Raw genomic sequence first — 17,881 nt, 5'->3', positions numbered from 1 at the left:
TCAAGGTGCCAGTAGGGCTGGTTTCTGGTGAAGCCATTCTTCTTGACTTGTAGACTGCACCTTCTCTCTGTGTCCTCACATGGCCTTCCCTCTGTGCAGGTGCATCTCTGGTGTCTCTTTCTCTTCTCATAATGACACCAATCATATTGAATTAGGACCCCACTCATATGACCTCATTTAACTGTAGTGCTTATCTTCTTAAAGTCCCTATCTCCAAATACAGTCACATTGGAGCTTAAGGGTTCAACATATTAATTTTAGGGGGGCATATTTCAGTCCACAACACTGACATATTTAACATGTCACTCAAAGAAACAGAAATTAATTAGTATCTGAGTAGAACATTGACCTTTTCGTTGATAATAGAAGTGCTGTGGTATTTTATCAGTACATGTAATAGAAGTCTAATGTATAGGAAAAAAGTAAATATCTTTATTTGAAAATAAGCCTTAAGAAACAAAGTGAAGGTTTGTAGCTCAGTTCAGTGTCATGTAGGGAGTTGGGGAAGGGACGGGAACCATATCACTTGTTCTTAGAGGCATTAGACTGAGGTGTGAGGAATTGGCCAGGAAAAGTGAGTGGAGCTCAAGGAGGGGTAAGATCCTCCAAGATGACAGGATTGGATTATTTGCTAAATTCTCCCAAAAGTGTGAAATAAAGTGTGAAATTCTAGACTCTAGTACAAGGGCACTTTGAGTGGACATGAGGAATATAAGAAATATAACAGTTGTTATTCAGTAAGTAGATACAACTGTTGACGAACATGTTCAGGTCTAATGGCCAACTCCAGTCTTAGGGCCATTTGAAAGCAATCTTTTGTACTCTTCCCTCTAGCAATGAATGCACTTGTACATTTACATTACTAAGGTAAGTCCCTAAAGTGCCTATTCCCACAAAAAAAAAAACCAAGATATCCTCCAAAAAGACTTGTGGCCTTCTATGTGGAGTCTCCCTGGAAGCTTGACCTCAGCAAGCATTCTACTGCAAGAGGCAAAGAGCAATGTGAAGGTTAATGCACCATGGCCAACAGACTCATGCAAGGGAAATAGCGACAAGCTATGAAACAACCCAGCTTTTTCTCTTTTGATTCACAGACATTAAAGACATGGTTGGGCTCTTATAGGTGAACAGCTCAATCTTCTTGAGGATTCTTTCCTGTGCCTATTCCAGAGAGATTTGTTTGGGGCTTTTAAGAGTTATAATGGAACAAGTTATCAATTTATTCAAATGGGTCCACTAGGTATAATAAGTGTCCTACCAGCTTGAACTGTTTATTGCACTAAATTAATCCCTTGGTCTGTTTATTAGCCTCATAAGGGTTAAATGTAATTCTCAATTGTATTTTCATTGTGCCATGACTATTGATTTTTTTCCTTTGGACATAGTGTTCCTTTCAATTTAAAACAGAAGCAGTACAATGATAATAGAATTATATTTTCTCTTTTTAATGAGATTTGTTTCTTCTCTTTTAAACGATTTTAAAGATCTCAAAGTCCTAGCCCTTCATATCCAGGAGTTCTCAGTGAGACCTTAAAGCCAATGTATGCAATGAATTAACTTTTCTCCTATGCATCTAAAATGATAGTAGCTGTGCACAGTCCTTAGAGAACTGAGGAAATTTCCACTCCAATCATTTTGTGTTCTACAAACCTTAAAACCCTCTGTGTGCATAAAGTTCTCTCTTCTGTAGTATGTTCTGTGAAGTTTCTTCTTTTCACAGAAAACTTCATTACAGTAAAAAATAAGATAACCAAATTACAAAACAACGAACACTGTTTTCCTTAATCAGTGTCACTTTCCAAGATGGTCCTTAACGATTTCTAATACATTTTTTTCTAACGCACTTCAGGGAGTGAAATGGTGAAAGGTCTCCTATTTTACCACCTAGGAAACAACGAAATATAAAGTTTTTGATTCAACTTATGGTCAGAGATCACGTGGGAGAAAAGATCTTCCAAATTCTAGGCTAACTGGGTCAGAGAGATATTAGCGGATAAAATTTTCTCCAAACTTACATTATTCGGCACACAAGACTAAAAAGTCAGGTCTAACTTTACATTCTCCTGGGTTCCCTGGCGCCCGGGTTAATTTTGTGGCATGGGCCACGTGCCAACAGGGGCTTGGCTGCGCCCCGCAATTTCCGCAACTGCAGCACCTCTCCCGTCACATCTGGCCCTCGAGACTATGGGCAGAGGCGCGCTCAGCAGCGGTGGGGACGGTGCCGCACCAGCGGGAGCCTGCGTGCGGGTGTCGGCGGGACGCAGCGCGGCGAGCGGGCGAGGCGGGGCGACGGAAGGCCGGCCGCGCGAGGGGCGGGGAGAAGCGAGGCCAGGGGCGGGGCTCGCCGGCGCGGGAAGCGCGAGAGGCCGGTGCTCCGGAGCCTGGCAGCGGCCGCAGCCCCGCCCCGTCCCGCCCCGTGGCGTCCGGCCGCGTCCCGTCCGGTCCCGTCCCGCAGCGTCCTGCCCGCGCGCTCGCAGCCCGCTCCCGGGGCCGAGGCGTTCGCCGGTGCTCCCTGCACAGCCATGGCTCAGCACTTCTGCCTGGCCAGCTGCGACGTGGTCGGCTTCGACCTGGACCACACTCTCTGTCGCTACAACCTGCCCGAGAGCGCCCTGGTGAGTGGCGCGGGCCGCCCGGGGCGCACGGCGTGCAGCCTCCATGGCCGCTGCGGCTGGAGTTTCCTACCGGCTTCGGCGGCGGCGAGCGCTGCCGGGGCCCTGCTGCCGCCGCGCCTTTGCGCAGAACTCGGCCTCCCGCCGCAAGGCTGGGCGGAAGCCTGCACCCCCGGGCCCCGCCCGTGCCGCGAGCACCGGCTTGTATCCCCCAGCCATTAGCCAAGTTTAAGTAAGAGGAGGGTAGGGAAGAAAAGGGGCGAAGGAGGGGCAAATGTGCAAGATCGGGCTGGGAAAACGGTTCCTAGGACAGGACAGGGCGGGGCCCGGGGACCTGGAGGTGTCCTCTGCAGATCTCGGGCTTTGGAACTTCTCTGCCAGTCGTTCTGGGCACCAGCAGTGCGCCGGTACAGCCATCTGGTTAGGGGCTTGTATTTTCCTTGGCTGCAGTTTTTCCTTTTGCACGTCCATGCGACAACATGTCAGTTCGTAAACACTGCAGTCCGGGAGAGATAGTGTGTTGTATTGGAAGGAACACTAGCTAAGAAGTCATTAATTCTTAGTCCTAGTGTTGCCTTCTACCCAGGGAAGGAAATATTTATTGCGCAACTACTGCGTGCTGCATGCACTTTGAGGAAGTTCTGGTTGTAATAGCAGCCTGCGAAGTTTGGGGCCTCGCTGCACTTTGGAAGGGGAGAGTGGAGTTTGTATGATTCCACACTTGTATCCTCAAATGAATTGTTCGTCCTCCCCTATTCCATTAGTTTCACAAGGGAACTAATTGTGAAAAGTTAACAGAAATTTTTAGTCAAAGATCTAAACATCCAAGCAGTAAAAGCTGGTTATGAGCATAGTGGTGGAAGTGAGGACTCCACAAATAGACTGCATAGCTTAGGGCACCAGCTCCTCCTCACTAGCTCTGTGACTTTGGGTAAGTTACTTAACCTGTGTCTGTTTTTAGTTTCCCTATCTGTAAAATGGGGCTGCTAATTGCATTAACCTCAAAAGGTGGTTGCTAGGATTAACTGCGTAAGAGATGTATAATGCTTAGAGCAGTGTCTGACACATACATTGTTTGCTCTTGTGGTTCCCACCCAAACCATTTCGAAGCCTCACCATTTATGGGTAGAGCTCTATGCCGCTGGTGCAGACATCAGCCAGGGCAGCTGCTCCTTACAGTGAAGGTAGTGCCCAATCCGGCAATCCAGGTACCCTGTCAAAGATCAAAACGGTGTCTGAATTACTCGTCGTCTATGCACGGACACTTGAAAACAAAGTGTAGCATATACTGTTCCTATTATCCTTCTCTGCTTTGCTGTTAGGCAGGTGTTTCCTTAGTCCTATTGAGAGTTAAGGCTTTTTCCTTCTTGATCCTTTGGCACCACTTTCTCTAGTCTTTGATTCATACTTTCCTTCCCTCTGTGCCTTTCAAATCCTCTCCTGGTTCACGTTTCCTTGCATCTCCTCTCTGGTCACCTGCATTTGGAGAAATATTATTGAACCACTGTTAAGTTAGAGCCAATTTTGTGCGTGTGAGCATAAAATTTCATAATACAAGATCCTCGAACACAAGGATTCTTTACTACGAGCCTGGAATATAAGTGACGTTTAAAGGTCGAAAGCAGTAATGTAGTGGGTTTCGCATCTTGTTTGGTTCAAAAGTCTTTTATTAACTATCAACAGTGTGCTCAGCAGCATCATTGATTGAGTTGGGGATACAGACAGCATCTAGGGGCACAGATGCTGAAAAGTTCGGTCAGCCCCCTGTAGTGAAGGCAGTATTGCCTGGACCTTGCTGCAGGCTGTTTCTTACCTGGCCCGGGGCCCTCCTGCTTTTATCACGCTATCTTCTCATCTGTCAGGTCTCGGGTCTCATCTTAAATAGCATTCCTTTTGGGGAGACTTTCCCAGCCCCCTAGAGTTTATCCTTCCACCCCCATCCCACCTCCAGTTTTCCATAAAATCCTTAATATCTTATAGCACTTACACATGGTATTAAATTTTCCCATTTACTTGGCATCTTCTCCTGGAGCCTAGTTCCATGACTCCTTGACATTAGTATCTCTGACAGTTTGTTGTGTGTTCTGTGTGCCGAGCTGAGTGTTTGGCATGGATGGGGTTCAATAAATAATCGTGGAATGATTGAATAAATAATAGGTATTTTAATAACTGAATATGGCACTTACAGCCACTATTCTAATAAGCATTCTGCTTTATGAATTAGTCCGATCCTTAGAACCACGCCATGAGGATGTTATCATTATCACAATTGCTATTTAGAGATGAGGACGATGAGGCACAATAAGGGTAAGTAGCTTATCCAGGGTCACCAGCAAGGTGGTCGGGCTGGTTGGTTTCTGGCCCCCACCACCATGCTTTGTGTGCTGCAAAGCTCAGAGGAGAGGCCTGGAGTGAGTGAGGCTTGAGCTGGGTCCCCCGACAGGAGTTAGAGTTGGCAGATGAGGAGGCAGAGAGGAGCACTTCAGGCAGAGGAAATACAGCCACAGCAAGGACCTGGAGGTAAGAAACAGCACCTCTCCAGCAGAAGGTGAGGAGTTGGAGGAGAATATGCTGGAGAATTCAGTGGCAGCTGCGTCTTGGAAGGCTGTCAGTGCCTCTCACTCAAGTCTCATAGGTATTTAGTAAGTGCAGAGTGTTGTGCAGACATGGAACTGGGCGTCTCACTTCACCTGGGGGCTCAGGAAAGGCAACCTAGAAATGATGACCCTGTGCTCTCCTGGGGTTGCAGGCTGAGAAGTGTATGGGGCTAGGTAGTTGACCTACATGTGTGAGTGGGAGAGTGGGGCCTGTGGCAGCCAGGAGAGGGTGTGCCCGTTCTGAAGGCTCAGCCATGCTCGACTCGTATGAGCATTTGCCATGAAGAGTAGAGGCACAGTCTTGCCAGACCTAATTCTTATAAGACAAGTTACAAATCTAAACTTGTATGACAAGTCTCTCAATATTTAAACATTAGCTCATTTTCAAACACAGGATTATAGGGTTGCCAGACTTTTGCAAAGAAAAATACAGGACACCCAATTAAATTTGAATTTCAAATAACGAAAACATTTTTAGTATAGGTATGTTCCAAATATTGCATGGGATATGCTTATACTAAAAAAAATATTTGTTGTTTATCAGAAAAGCAAATTTAGCTAGATATTTCAGATTTTATCTGGCAACCCTAAGTGAGAACCAAATGCAGTCTGTGGTCTGTAGTCTATACCCCCACAGGGCACCAATTTACAACTGCTGTGGAGTGTGCATTATTATTAGTCACACGAGACAGAGAGTAAGTGTCAGCTACAGCTGCGAGAGGAACGGGCTGGTCATGGAGCCCCTGGCTGTGAAGGCTTCTGGGGTCACTCAACATTATCTAACAAAAAGCAGCAAGAACCGAGGCCTTTGGACTAGAACAGGGGTTTCAAAGGCACAGACTCCCCTGCTTTTCTCAGCACCGAAGTTCTCTGCCTCTCGTTGCACACTGACCCTGTTCTCTCCTATTACAAAAACGTCTCCCTCACGAGGTCAGAACACAGCTGTGGACGCCCCTGTTGGCAGCCCTAATGGAAAGGGCTCCTTTCTCTCAGGAAAGAATCTGACCTCACTGGAATCACATGCCCATATCTTAATCAGTATTGCCAAGGGGTGAGACATGCCAGTTGCCCAAGGCTGAATAAAGTACCTTGACCTGAGGCAAGTCTAATAGTGTGTAGTAATTATTGGCAGCTTGAAACTGGCCATGGTGGGAGTATTTATACCATGGAAATGGGCAAATGCTACAAATCAGAGCCTGTTTCTTTTTAACCTGCATGTGACTGATAATAATAGCAAATACTTAAATTTACTTGTATGCCAGGCACTGCTCGAAGCACTATACATCTGTTAACCCCACAGCACTGGTTCCTTTCAAGTAGGGTCATGATGTGTATTTCTTATAGTCTGTAGTACTTTCTACCTCAGAGTGAGTCAGCACATTTTTGATAGTTTTTTTTTTTTTATGATTGAATGAAAATCCACATAACATATAAGTCAATGGTTTTGAGCCATCTCTGGGCTTCAGGAATTCTGTAGGGGCCCCACCTGGGCACCACCCTCTTTGGCATTTCTGGGTGGTTTTAAGAACCATTACCTGTGGCTCTGAATCACCACCAGGGTTGCGAACTCCTGATATATAGTGTTGACATAATATGGGTCTGTTAACAATTGACCTTGGTCAAGCATCACATTGCGTTGCATGGGAGTAGACGTACGTAGAGTGACGTTATTTAACTTTATGATAGAGAACAGCTTTATTTGATAAGGAACGTTTGCTTTCTCCACATCCTGACACTCACACTCGAACCTGCACACAGTCTCTAGAGCTGGGTTCCCCCTGCCTCTGGACTCACCCAGCTACATGCTGCATCTTCCAGGTATCAGTGTAAACATCTCCACTTTAAGGAGGCCTTCTCACACTCCTCTGGCTGTGTCTGTACCTGCTTCCCCCCTGTGCCATCCCGTGCTGTCACAGCCTGTCTTGGAGGAACATCTGGAGAAGGGTCAGGTTGCTCACTGTGTCTTCTTGGACACTGCTCAGTCTGACCCCAGACCGCCGTACTCCCTCAGTTTCAGGTGCATCTGATGCTGTCCTAATGAACACTCTTCAGAAGGCGTATGGGGTACGGCCAGTGTGGACCTTCACTCACCTGTTGCCTACTTTTGGTTTGGAATGCACAGTTCTCTAAAAATTGACCCAGCTCTTAAGAAAAAAGATATTTTACTCAAAAAGCTGGGATTTTGTTGTTGTTGAGAAATCGGAAGATTTGCCAGCAATTAGCAGAGCATTTATTCTGGTGCTTGCTTCCAGAAGCTTCCTTTGTTCTTTCTCCTCAGTTGTTTTTCTTATGGGGAACAGATAAGAGATATTTCCTGTATTGGATGGTGGCTCTGTGATTCCTCCTTTAGGCACTTGCTGGTACACATGTCTGTTTTCCTTTGAGACTCCCCTGAGATGGGGCCTTTCAAGCAAGAATGGACTGAGGATGGGTGTAATGATAGAGTGGTCAATATGTTATCATCTTGGTGATATGTTAAATAAGGTTACAAAGCTTTGTCAAGTCTAAATGATCTGCAACCCGTTAGAATTTAGGAGTAAGATTAATCATTGTCCTTGTTGTGTAATTGTATACCGATAGTGTTACCGAACCAAAGTGGGTTCCCTCCTGGCAACTTAAATCAGACTCTCCACCGGAAGTAGTTGTCTCAAAAAGTAAAGTATATTTGTGGCAAACAGGAGACCATGCAGAATCATTTCCAGAGACATAGTGTCCCTGAACAAAGGGAAGCAGGACATTTATTTTGGATGAGGAGTGAATATTCAAAAGGGAGAGGTGGGTATTCGCTTGTGCAGGCTCAGATGGAAAATGTGCTTCCACATACACTGCAGGTTATGGTAATAAGGCATAAGCTCCTCCTGGAGAGATCTTAGCATTAAAAATAAGGCCAAGGTCATAGGCGTAGCTCTCTGGTGAGGCTTGGTCTGGTTCAGAGTGGTTGGTGATTGCATCTCCTTCACACAATAAAAGGAAAACAAACAATTTGGAAAAACAGTGAAAATATCCAAACCCACCCTTCAGTTCCTTGGGGTAACTAGTGGGTGACAATGGTATAATTTTGGAGTATAAGAAAGGCCCAGCAGCTACCTGGGCTCCCAGGGGTGGATAAATGGTTTGTGAAGTGGGATTAAACTGCAGAATTTCCCAATTACAGATATTTCCCTCCAACCTCCCCCATGAGTGATTCCATTAGGTTTTCACAAATGTGAAATTAAAAATGAATGGTGACTTTTATATTTAATCTCTCATTTTTCCTTCGCCTTATTTTCAGCTCATTTATAATAGCTTTGCTCAGTTTCTGGTCAAGGAGAAAGGATATGACAAGGAATTGCTCACTGTGACTCCAGAGGATTGGGATTTCTGGTAAGTTCTTTTTTTATGGTCTGCCCATTCCTTCTGGTGCTTAATTATTTCTGATAAAATTTTAATGTTTCCTCTTCTATGGAGGCAGAAAGTGAAATGTGAAATTGAGTCAAAGGACAAAATGCCTTCTATGCTAAAAGTTTAATGTTTAATGAATTAAAGTCCTTTCTACTTTAAGTTTAGACTTGCTTAATTAAATATGAAAATAAGCTAAGAGCTTATATGACTGATTTGGGTATTTTTTGTATGGTTGAAGTTTGTCTTTATTGAGTTGCAGACGTTATTAAAAACTGTCTCAAAAATTTATATCTTAAAAAAAAGTTTGACGGGCCGGCCCTGTGGCTGACTAGTTAAGTTCTCATGCTCCGCTGAGGTGACCCAGGGTTCTGCTGGTTCTGATCCTGGGTGCGGACATGGCACCGCTTATTGAGCCACTCTGGGGTGGCGTCCCACATGTCACAACCAGAAGGACCCACAACTAAAAAAAAATACACAGCTATGTACCGGAGGGCTTTGGGGAGAAAAAGGAAAAATAAAATCTTAAACAAAAAAAAAGTTTTATTGCTCTTCGAATAAAGAAATATAGAAGAGGGGGAATCATCATGTTTTGAATACGTGTCTAAATTAAGACATTTGGCTTTCCATAATTTGGATAAAAATTCATATGTCTAAGTTTCTTACTGTTCACTCCCTTCCTGGGTTAGCATTCTCAACTTCCTAAGGCTTCTTTTGTCTGTCTTCCTCATTTAAACAACAAAACAAACAAAACTGCTGTTAAAGCGCTTTAAATTGTTCAGTTGGAAATTAATAATAGTCCTAAAACACATGAAAAATACGTGCAGAAGTAATTCTAGAGCAGCGATGGATGTTCCTGTCTTTTACATTCCTCCAATGTTTGGTTAGGCCTCTTTGATTTATGCCTTTTGTAAAAGGAAGAGACAAACATTTCGCTATATGAAACCTCTGACTCTGGAAATTTTACTGTGGACCGAAGTGAATAATGCTTCTAAAGTACCCTGTCATTTTTTCTTTAATTCTCTTGGTATTTGGTGGCCATTATACGTCCTTGCTTTTATTATTCATAATAATGAATCTGTACCCACTTTTCTCCCCAAACCCCACAAGTCTTTTGCAGTGAGAAACCTAGAACTTGGTATTTGACTTTCTTATAATGGTTTTCAATAATATACCTTGCCCAGAGGGCAAGTTCTTAAAGCCTAACGTAAATTGAGGCAAATTCTAAAGAGTACAGAAAAGTCTCTGGCCAAGATCTTAATTTGCAGAATGTGAATGAGTGCATGTGGGTGCACACGTGTGCATGTGTTTTATTTAATGGAAAACATTTACACATTTTAAAGAGACATGCAATGATGTTCATTTTTTGTTCTCATTGAGTTTTGGATTCCTCTGTTTAAAACCTTAAGGATTTTACAGACTAAACGTGTTGTCCTTCATTTGTCCACACAACAGTTTTCCTTATATACTTGCTCTGTGGATGATATTTAATTTTAGAATTCTTGGATAGTCTTATTCATTTGATTAACATATCATTCACCTGGGTGGGAGAATCCCTTTGTAGCATTATGATTTTAAAAATATACATCGTTATTATACGGATTGATTGGAAATCACACTTTTCTGTTTTAGTTCCAAGGGCTTGGCATTGGATCTGGAAGATGGGCACTTCATTAAACTTGCAGATAATGGCACTGTGCTCAGGTAATGAAATTTGGTCGTGTGTTTAAAACTTAACTCTTTGCAGGACATTTTATTGCTATAGAGCATTTGATCATTAAGGTATGGGTTAAAGAAGATTATTATTTTAGTCAGTCACATGACAGGTTATCTGTGTGCCTGCATGTCTTTGTATGAATCGTTGGAGCTATTTAAATACAAATCTAGGAGCATTAGGCTTAAAGTTTTAGTTTCTTTAAATTTAGTTCGTCAGAAATATTTGCAGGAAATAAAGTAGAATGTTAATAGTAGACTGCTTCGTCTCAGTGACCACCCCTACTGCAAGAGAGCCTGGGGATTATATTGTGTTAGGTGGCTATCTAGGTTGCTGGAATAAAATTGGAGTTCTTTTTATTAAGGAAGAAGGAGAGAGAATGGATGTTGGGTTGGGGTTGGTGGTCTGTACATGCCTTTCTTTCTCCATTTATCCAAACTTGGTCCCATCATGCAGGACTCAAGTCTGTGTGCCACCTCCTTCTGGAAGTTTTTCTAGACTGTTCCAACCTTTATCAGTCTCTTTCCCTCTCCCCTACTCCGTGTTGACTCCCTTTCCTTCTCCTCTCAGGGTGAACCCAACACCAGGAGTGTTGGTAAGAGTAGGGCCAGCAGTTGAGAAGCAGCTGCTGTCACTGCTTTGAGTCTTACAGAGGGCACCACGGAGTGAGCATTCATTTTTTTCCCCCAGTTCTGATAGTACAGGCAGGTCAGCATGGCCATGCACTGTGCAAGTTATTATTTGTACTCACGAGATCAGAGTCCAAGGAGAGGCCGCTTAGCATGGTTACCCCTTGTACATTGTCTCCCTTTTGATACATCATTCTTTTTGCTAGGTACAAACTCACACTCTCCCCGTCCTTTGCTCTGAGTTGCAGCTAGCTAGAGCAAGTGTGGCCCCACTTTGATTATTTTGTTATTCATTTGCATGTTTTTTCCTTGGGCAACAAGAGATAAGAGTGTGTATATACATTTGTGTGTATGTGTGTATATACTTACACAATGCAGCTTTGACCGTGACCTTTAACTCTACTGTCAGATTATTACAATGTCCTTCGCTGTCTTCAATCACAGTTGAAAGAATGGAAAGCATTCCACAGTTTTGCTTCTTTCTTTCCTTGTTCTGTCTGTCCCCGATCTGAACACCCCTCCCCCACGGTCTGACCCTCTCTGTTTCTGTTCCAGCTGAGCTGCAGTTTCTCCTGACTTTACTAGCTTATCTCCTTGATGCCTGCTTTCATCCATTGGGAGGTTCCTTGTCTAACCACATTTCCCATTCAAGATTCCTCTGTCTCTACGTATAACATTCTAAAATATTAACCTTATAAAAAAGAGCCTGTTTGTGATTTTTCCTCCATTTGCCCTTCTTTCTTTTTTTCTTCATTTTGCTTTGCTACCATGATATAACACCAAGAGAAGAATAATGATACTTCCTAGCATTATAATTTCTCATAATATACTACATAAAATAGCAATTGGTTCTTGACGGGGTAAGAGTTTCCTAACCAGGCCCTAACTGCCGTGAAAGCAATATTTTGAGCATAGAAAATAGCTACTTTCTTGTCTTGCTGTTTCCCATTGTGTTTTTAGCTGCATTGTGTCCTTGTGTGAGCAGCTTCCTCCCCAGTCTTCATAGTCCCCTGAGCTCACAGCTGGGCCCTCACCCGGTGCCCGGCACCTCCCATCCCTCTGGTGGGCCTGAGGCGGCTCACAGACCGTGTCTCCTGCCTGCTGCCAGAGCAGCTTCCCACCCAATCCACACAGTTGTTTTCTAGTTGTTCCAGTTAGGTTAATGTTATCTTCATGGCTAAATGACGACTTCTTAGGAAAGGATGGTGGGTTGTACTTATGCCAGAGAAATTCCAGTTTATAGTTGATATATTGTAGATTCAGAGCAACTGCTACACTGTGGCCCTCAGAGGGAGCTGCTCCTGATCACGTGCTAGTTGGTGGCCGAGGCGGAGGAAGAACTAGAGCTGTCACGGGGAGTGCCTTCTAGCATCCTAAGTGAAAAAGTCATCCAGTTGAAAAAAGAAGAAAAAAAAAAAAGGAACCTTTATTAGTTTTAGGGGGGTCAACAAGAGCAAGGCTGGAGGCAGGAATGTTCAGGGGAACCACTGATGAGCAGTGTACCTCATCCCCACAACCAGGGCCAGCCACGGGACCAAGATGATGGCACCCGAGGTGCTGGCAGAGCAGTATGGCAGGAAGGAGTGGAAGCACTTCATATCGGACACCGGAATGGCATCCCGATCAGGTATGACTCTCTCCTCTTGTTTTGGAACCGGAACCTGCAACACGAGGACGTGAAGACGCCCCTCCTGCTGAGCAGATGCATAAGGCAGCAGCTGTGGTTTTATAGGAATAGGATGCATTTTTTTCACATGTGTATGGTTCCTTTTTGACACTTGCTTCTGTTTTATTTACTTGCCCTTGTCCTGGAGTAAAGAAGACTAGCACTTAGGAATAATACATTCCTTAGTCATCTGTATTTTTATCAAGTTGTTAAATGTTGCATCCTTAGTTTTATTTCTCCATCCCCAATTTCTCCCCACATTCAGATGCCGCACCTCTCCTGTTTTCAGGAATTCTTTTTTACTGCCAATTCTAATATCTTTTGCCTTTTTTTCTAGAATTCACTTTTTTATTGCCAGTTCTAGTATCTTCTGCCTTTGTCTTTTCCTTGCCTTTATTTTAAATGATTTTATACATTTTATTCTCACTGTCTTTAAAGAGCTTCACCATGGGTAAACATGAAAAGATTTCTCAAAAATTATTTATAGACATAGATGTGCAGAAATTAATAAGGAATGATTAAGACATTATTATAAACTGGCCTTATTGAAAGTCATAATTGTGTTTTTCATTTGTTCTGATTTTTTTTTTTTGCTATTTTCTCCCACACCACAGTTTTGAAATGCACCTGTTCTCCTTTAGAAAATGTAATAACCTGAAAATAGCTGGAGTTATTCCTTGTTGCTGTTGTGTTGTTGCTTGTTACATTTGCTGTCTTTTGAGAATTTGTTGTTTTGTAGTGAGACGAACATGTCAGGAAGTATGAGTGCTCATGAAATAAGTTGATAGGCAAAACTGAGATTTCGCTTTGGGGTTAGATCTAGAATGCTTTCACACGTCTCAAGTCAAAATAGTAGTGGAAGTTAAATGGGTGGGTAGCCTTTGACTCAAGGGATGAAAGGGAACTGCTGTCTCTCTAGATGTAGGCACCTGTACAGAAGCTCTTCCTTCTCGGAAAAGCTAGACACGCAACTAAGTGTTTCACTCTGACATCCGTTCAGAAATCAGAGTATTTTAAGGAAGTAAAGTATTTCGCAGCTATGAAAGGAGCAATCACCCAATATGACCCATCTGTTTACTCACTTCTCCACCACTAGAGAGCGCTGTCTCCTGGAATCAGCAGCTTCCCTCTGGTGCTTAATTTACCGGGGAGCGCTCTGAGGATGGTCTTGGAGTTTATTGACTCCTCACTGGATTGGTTAGGGAAGTGTTTCCCTTCCAGGTGCCCAGTGGTCAGACTGTGACACATAATAGAGGCCTGTTTCTGCAAAATAGTAAGGGAAAGCTCATGCCTTTAAAATATACTACTACTTATTTTTTTAATATAGAGATGTGTAAAAGAAGAAAAAAATTGGCCTGTGATTCCGGTAAAACTTTGTCCACATTAAAAAAACAGTGTGAGCATATGGCTAGGAAATTTAAGTATTATAGAAAGGAATAAAATGAGGAGTAATTATCTCCAACCCCCGTCCCCCAGAATATCCTTTCCCCAAAGCTTATTTTCTAAGTCTACAAAAGGGATCAGACTTTCTCTGTACTGAGCGCTTTTTACTTTACATCTTAGACATCCTGTCACATTAGCACAGACAGATGTACCTCATTCTTTTGAATGTTGGAGTGCTCTGCCGTCCAGTTCCATATCATGATTTATGTCATGAGTCCCCTCACGGTGGACATTTACATTGTGTCTGGTGTTTGGTTGTTACAAACAGGCCTGCATTGATGTTCTCATACATGCATATTTTGCGCTTTTGTGCATATATCCAGGGTAAACTCCTAGAAGTACAGTTGTTCTCAGGATATGCAGGTTTAAAATTTTGATCATTATGGCCAAATAAATCCTGTATTTTCAGGAATTCCAGTTGATTCTTTATATGCTGTTTCCTTCTACACTGAATGTATTCATTCTTCAGTTAAGTAGAGAGTTGCAATGGGCATTCCGTACCAGTACATTTAGGGCGTTTAAAGCATTGATGGATATAGACATTTTAATGACAGTTTATTTGATAATCCCTTTTTCAGGTTATTGACCTGGCACGAGTATGGTTTTCCTTAGCAACAGACTTCCAGAAAGCAAGTCCTTTTGATCTTTTTCTCCCCAAACTGGTAGATCATGCAGAAACAGTTGGGTATAGTGGAAATTACAAGGGGCTTGCAGCCAGACAGTCCTGGATCATATTGACTCTGTTACTTGCTGGATAAAGTGAACTGGTCAGTTACTAAGCCACTCTTAGCATCACTTTCCTCATCTTTAAGTGGAGATAATATCACTCATCTGCAGGAGAAGCAAGAACCTATGCTAACGTAGTTTATTCTCTTCCCCTCAGTCATTCACATGGTTTGCAAAGGGAGTGGTGTTGGCAGTGGGTTCTTGAGGACAGGTTTTTTTTTTTTTTTTTGAAGAAGAGTAACCCTGAGCTAACTACCGCCAGTCCTCCTCTTTTTGCTGAGGAAGACTGGCCCTGAGCTAACATCCATGCCCATCTTCCTCCACTTTATACATGGGATGCCTACCACAGCATGGCTATTGCCAAGCGGTGCCACGTCCACACCCGGTATCTTAACCGGTGGAACCCCAGCCGCTGAGAAGTGGAACGTGCGCACTTAACCGCTGTGCCACCAGGCTGGCCCCAGAGGACAGGTTTTCTGTGTGCAAAGCTTAATGACTATAGGACTTGATCTTAATTCAGAGGTTTGTTTTATTGAACTGAGCTCACTCGTCACTTCATTCCCAGTGAACTGTCTGCTCTCAATGGAGGTGAAGGGTCGAAGCTTTCATGCGGTCCAGTCTTGGAGTTTTGTTGTTAGGAGAGGCATTGAGAGCAGCCTGGCCCAGTTAACAGATCAAGGCTGAGTAAGCCTCATTGTGTCCACACAGAGGTCATTCAGCCCATGTTTGATGGTCAGGTTACATCAGCCGCTCGCCTTGTGGGTGGGAGTCAATGAGCCCTTTTCATTAAACCCCTGAGTTATTTGATTAGACCCCAACCAAGTTTCAGAATCAATATTTCAACTCTTAAACTGAGTTTCATCTGTTAATGCCCCAAAACAGAGAGAAAGAGGAGGGAAAAAGCAGGGGTATATAACTGGCGATGAAGAGAGATCTCCTCCCGCAGCACCCAGGAGGGCTGCTCATCAGGTTCAGGCAGGCCACTGGTGTCACAGACCAAGAGATAAGATAGAGTGCATGTTAATAAACCTTGGCAAGCTGTGCCCCCTGTCCTGGGAGCCCTGGAGCATTGTATGGTCTTAGAGCCCAGCAGAGCGTGGGCAGAAGTGTACATGGGATGTCCCCTCCCTTTTCCTCCACATCCTTGTTCCTCACAATGACAAGCCATCCTAACCTTTCTAAGGGGTGAAAAATAGTCTGATATGTTCCCCCAACAATTTCAGCTGTGAAAAACAGGAAGACTATGCCAACCAAAATATTTTTAACCGAGGAAAAGGACACACAAAGCCATGTAGCATTTTGTGAATTAACAGATGGAGAACTTTGACTTTACTTTTTATACGTTCATAATAGTTTGACATGAAGAAGAGGGACATTAAATGACATTTAAAGGGATGGACATTTGGCCCCTGCAGAGAATTCTCCTAATTTGTCTGTGACACTCCTTCATTCCAAAATAAATCCATTCTGTTACTAGATCACTCATTCATTCAACAAACATTCATTGAGTGCCTATAGTATGCTGGATGTTGTGCTTTGTGGAGGGAACAGACAGCTGTGTTCCATGACCTCATACACAGCTTACAAATGGAAGGCAGGAGAACTCAAAATCAGGCAGGGTAATACTGTGTGCAAGAGGAATTATGACTATTTGAAATGTATTTTTGTATTAAACTAAAGTCTGGCTCAGTATTGGTTCTGTTTGATTCCTCTTTGTACTGAGTTCTCTAGAAGACTCTATGAGGTTGTGTTTCCTCCGGAGCAGAGTGGCTGCTCCTGATCCCAGTAAGCGAGGGTGAGATGGTGAGAGAGTGAGGTGGAAGGAAGGAACAGTGGGGGTGGGATTCCACTGGGACTTCTGAGGAGAAGAGCAGGGAATACCTCCCAGAGTCATCATTCCAGGGGACAGGAGGCTGGGGCATTCGTTCACTGGCTCCTGATCCTGTTGGTTGAAGTTGCCACGTGGGCCTCATGGGCTCCAGAGGCTTCCAGAGAGAGCGAGTGGCACAGTTGTGCTTGAGGTGGGATGATGCTGTTCAGCACAGCGGTGGCTGGAATCAGATGTGGTTCAAGGAGATGTGACGTGGGCCATCGAAAGTGTCTGCCCAGGCACAGAAGATTCACAGGAGGGCTCTAGTTTAATTCTACCCTAGGGCCATCAGGATAAGTCAAATCCCTTCCCCCCGAGATCCTGGAGTGTACCTGCTCCTGAGTTTCTCTAAGATAAGCACAGCGTGTCCTCACATAGTGTGGTTTTTTTATTCCTCTCATCTCCCTGGTAGTTCTCACATCGTACTGAAATTTGTCTGAAATTGCATAAAAATTGAATGCAATACTCCTCGTGGACCAACCTGCACGGATAGGAGAAAGCACTGTTGTGTGGAACGCTTCATGCTACTCAGTGTTAGGTTGATTGTTTTCAAATTCAGTGACATTAGTAACATAAATTGTGGCTTTTTTGTAATCCATTTTATATTTGGGGTATAAGCCGCTTTTAGTTTCTACATTTAAAAAAAATATTTTTACATAAAATGCTTAACTTAGGGGTGTCATGTTTTCACTTTCTTGTAGTACCCTTGTATCTTAAACCTTCTTTAAAAGACAATGGTAGCCTGTAATAGAGCCATTTTGAGTTGAAATAGAGACTTCTTTAAGTAACTAAACCAAAATCTAGCCTCTCTTCAGCCAAGATTCTGTATATATCACATAAATGAGACATTAATTGTTTTCAGTTTCAAATTTTCTTCTTTTTTAGGAAAATATTATTTTTACGATAACTACTTTGACTTGCCAGGAGCTCTTCTATGTGCCAGAGTGGTGGACTCTTTAACAAAGGTAAGTGGGGACTCATTTTTTAGAAACTAAGATATGTGTTTAATCACAAATCAGAGGATTTCTTTTGAATTGAGATTTTACTCTATTTCTTCTTTGTTGTTTCAGAGGTGACAGGAAGAAAAATGTAGAGAATTGGGTCAAAATATTTTTGGAAAGTTAAATAGCAGTGACCATTTTTTCCCCCAAGCACAGTAAACCTGTTCTCCAACAGGGGGTGCAAAAGTCTAGAAAAAGAAAATATGGAGTTGCATTTGGAAAAAATATTTTTGGCAGGGCCGACC

The 17,881-nt window shown here is 43.3% G+C and overlaps 1 protein-coding gene across 1 annotated transcript in view; it reads left to right on the top strand.

Moving 5' to 3' along the window:
• The first annotated feature begins 2,425 nt into the window (after positions 1–2,425).
• Positions 2,426–17,881, top strand: part of NT5DC1 (5'-nucleotidase domain containing 1) — a 125,312-nt gene continuing 109,856 nt past the window's right edge. The window contains exons 1-5 of the mRNA XM_046674294.1: positions 2,426–2,615; positions 8,481–8,572; positions 10,220–10,291; positions 12,451–12,557; positions 17,521–17,600. Of these exons, the coding sequence (XP_046530250.1) occupies positions 2,523–2,615; positions 8,481–8,572; positions 10,220–10,291; positions 12,451–12,557; positions 17,521–17,600 (444 nt within the window). The 5' untranslated portion in view covers positions 2,426–2,522. The remainder of the gene's footprint in view (positions 2,616–8,480; positions 8,573–10,219; positions 10,292–12,450; positions 12,558–17,520; positions 17,601–17,881) is intronic.

Source organism: Equus quagga, chromosome 11, assembly GCF_021613505.1.
Source record: "Equus quagga isolate Etosha38 chromosome 11, UCLA_HA_Equagga_1.0, whole genome shotgun sequence".
In the NCBI taxonomy this organism is placed as follows: Eukaryota; Metazoa; Chordata; class Mammalia; order Perissodactyla; family Equidae; genus Equus; species Equus quagga.
This window is presented reverse-complemented; position numbering and strand designations above follow the sequence as displayed.